This window comes from Drosophila guanche, unplaced genomic scaffold (genome assembly GCF_900245975.1).
Source record: "Drosophila guanche unplaced genomic scaffold, DGUA_6, whole genome shotgun sequence".
Taxonomy (NCBI): Eukaryota; Metazoa; Arthropoda; class Insecta; order Diptera; family Drosophilidae; genus Drosophila; species Drosophila guanche.
In genome coordinates, this window is record NW_022995748.1 from 2818279 (window position 1) to 2820276 (window position 1998).

Here is a 1998-nt window from a genome sequence, read left to right on the forward strand (position 1 = left end):
CTGTGTGCGGGGATCGAATCCCTTTCAAAGGGACGAACCCGCCGCCAAAACGTCCCATTAACAGAAAGCCAATGCACAAAAAGTCAGCTACCAGGGCCAGGGGCGGATGGCAGGAGCCAAAAAGCGAATGTCAACACTATCAATCATCGCTTTGACAGTTTGAGTGCTTGTTTTAGTATTTGTGCTTTTGATTATGTGACGTACTCCTACGCTCACGTGGCAAACTCACACTCATACGTACATACGTATGCATCACAGGCGCATCAATTGATACACTTACAACAAATTGTTTGTACGGGAAACACGTGGGCTGGGGATGGAATGGGGATGGGCCACTTGATTGATGGAGCCACCGACCCGAGCCATTTTAAACCAAAAAATAGGAAGTTCGCTTCGGAGTACGCACCTTTGAATACCCTTCAAGAACAATTGGATTTAAGATTATGCTTGTGGCATGCATAAGGGAACTGTGTGAAAAAAGGAAAAGGAACTGGACAACAATCTTCTTTAGGGAAGGATATGCTTTCCCTTTGTCGGCGCCAACTTCTGGTGGTAATGGGAATATCCTCTGCTAGGGTATACTTAACAAATCGATTGTGCAGTCATTCACACCCACACGCTGGTGATTATAGTAATTTAATTTCTACGAACAACAAAACAAATTTCAACAAGAACTTTAAACAAAGAAACAAGCAAAATTGAAAAATGGAAAAGTGGAAAAGTGGAAACAGGAAGACCAAACCACATTAAGGTGGCGTGGCGCAGAATGGATTGGGACGAGCCCGGAACGTGGTCATCTGGCGGTGCTTCTGGTAGTCCTCACGTTCCGCACGAAGGCGCTGCTCCTCATGCTCTTGGCGACGCGCCTCCTGCATCTGGTTGGTCTTGTCATTGAAGAGCCTGCGTTTCTCAATACGTTTCTCGATGGACAGGTTAAAGGGCTGCACCTGTATACGGCGCTCAGCCATGGACTGGCTGTTTAAGGGCTTCAGAGATGGCCGCGCGCTTGTGGTGCTGCTGCGCGGAATGGGCTTCGCTCGGGGGTAATGGTTTCGGATGTCCATCTCGAACTGCTTGAGGCACTCCTCAACCCGTTGGCGGCGCCTGGTCTCCGCCTGGATAGAGTTCTTGAGCACGTTGGGTGTGACCGGCAAGGTTATATGGTGGATGACGGTCTTGGCGGCCTGGCGCTCGTGTAACTGGCGAAAGTTTGGCATTGGACGGCTGCGGAACTCGCGCTGCTTGCGCTCTTCCTCGAGGCACTTGCGCAGCTGCTGTTTCTTCTTGCCCTCGTAGATTTCCTTGAAGCGGTACGCCTGGGGGGCAGAGCAGCCGGATTCCCTCTCCACGGCCGCCTGCCTCTGCCAACTGGGATCCATGGCCTTGAGCAGGTTCTTGGTCAGCGCCAAAGAGTGCTCCCGAGCTTGGGTGAGTATCACATTGCCCCGGCGCTGGATCTCCTTGAAAGTCATTGCCTTCTCCTCGCCGAAAACCTTCTCTTTGAAAGCCACTGGCTGGCAAATCAAGTCGGACCGATCGCCCCAGTTGCACTCCATTTTCTGATTTATTTTTTGTGATAATTTTACTAACTTTAACTGATATTTGTGATGTGCTTCCAATACGAACTGTGGGAATCGAATGGATTGTCGGGGGGCACTGTTACATCCAATTAACGGCCTACTTCGAGCCCGGCTTTGGGATTGCTGAAAATTTCATTAGAATCAGCTCATATGAATAATGTAAAGTGTCTCGGGCTGACACTTGGACACGGCCAGCTGGGAGACGATTTTGGTATTGGAGAGGGACAGGGAGAGCGGTGTGCGGTGTGCGGTAGCAGTCGGTTGGCGCTGTCAGTTTCCTGTCCAACTGTCTGTCCCAGCCAGTCCGGGATGTCTATGTGGTGTCAATTTGATTGCAAAGGTAATTCAAATAATCTCATCATACACATTCTGGCTGTCTGTGGCCCTCCGTGCCCATCTCCCCATCATCCCAGCTGCC

At 50.5% G+C, this 1998-nt stretch overlaps 1 protein-coding gene across 1 annotated transcript; it reads right to left on the reverse strand.

The window, feature by feature from the left end:
• Positions 1-618: 618 nt before the first annotated feature.
• LOC117584100 lies at positions 619-1609 on the reverse strand. Its single transcript, XM_034272849.1, has one exon. The coding sequence runs from the start codon at positions 1554-1556 to the stop codon at positions 747-749; it is 810 nt and encodes a 269-aa protein (XP_034128740.1). The 5' UTR covers positions 1557-1609; the 3' UTR covers positions 619-746.
• Positions 1610-1998: the final 389 nt, after the last annotated feature.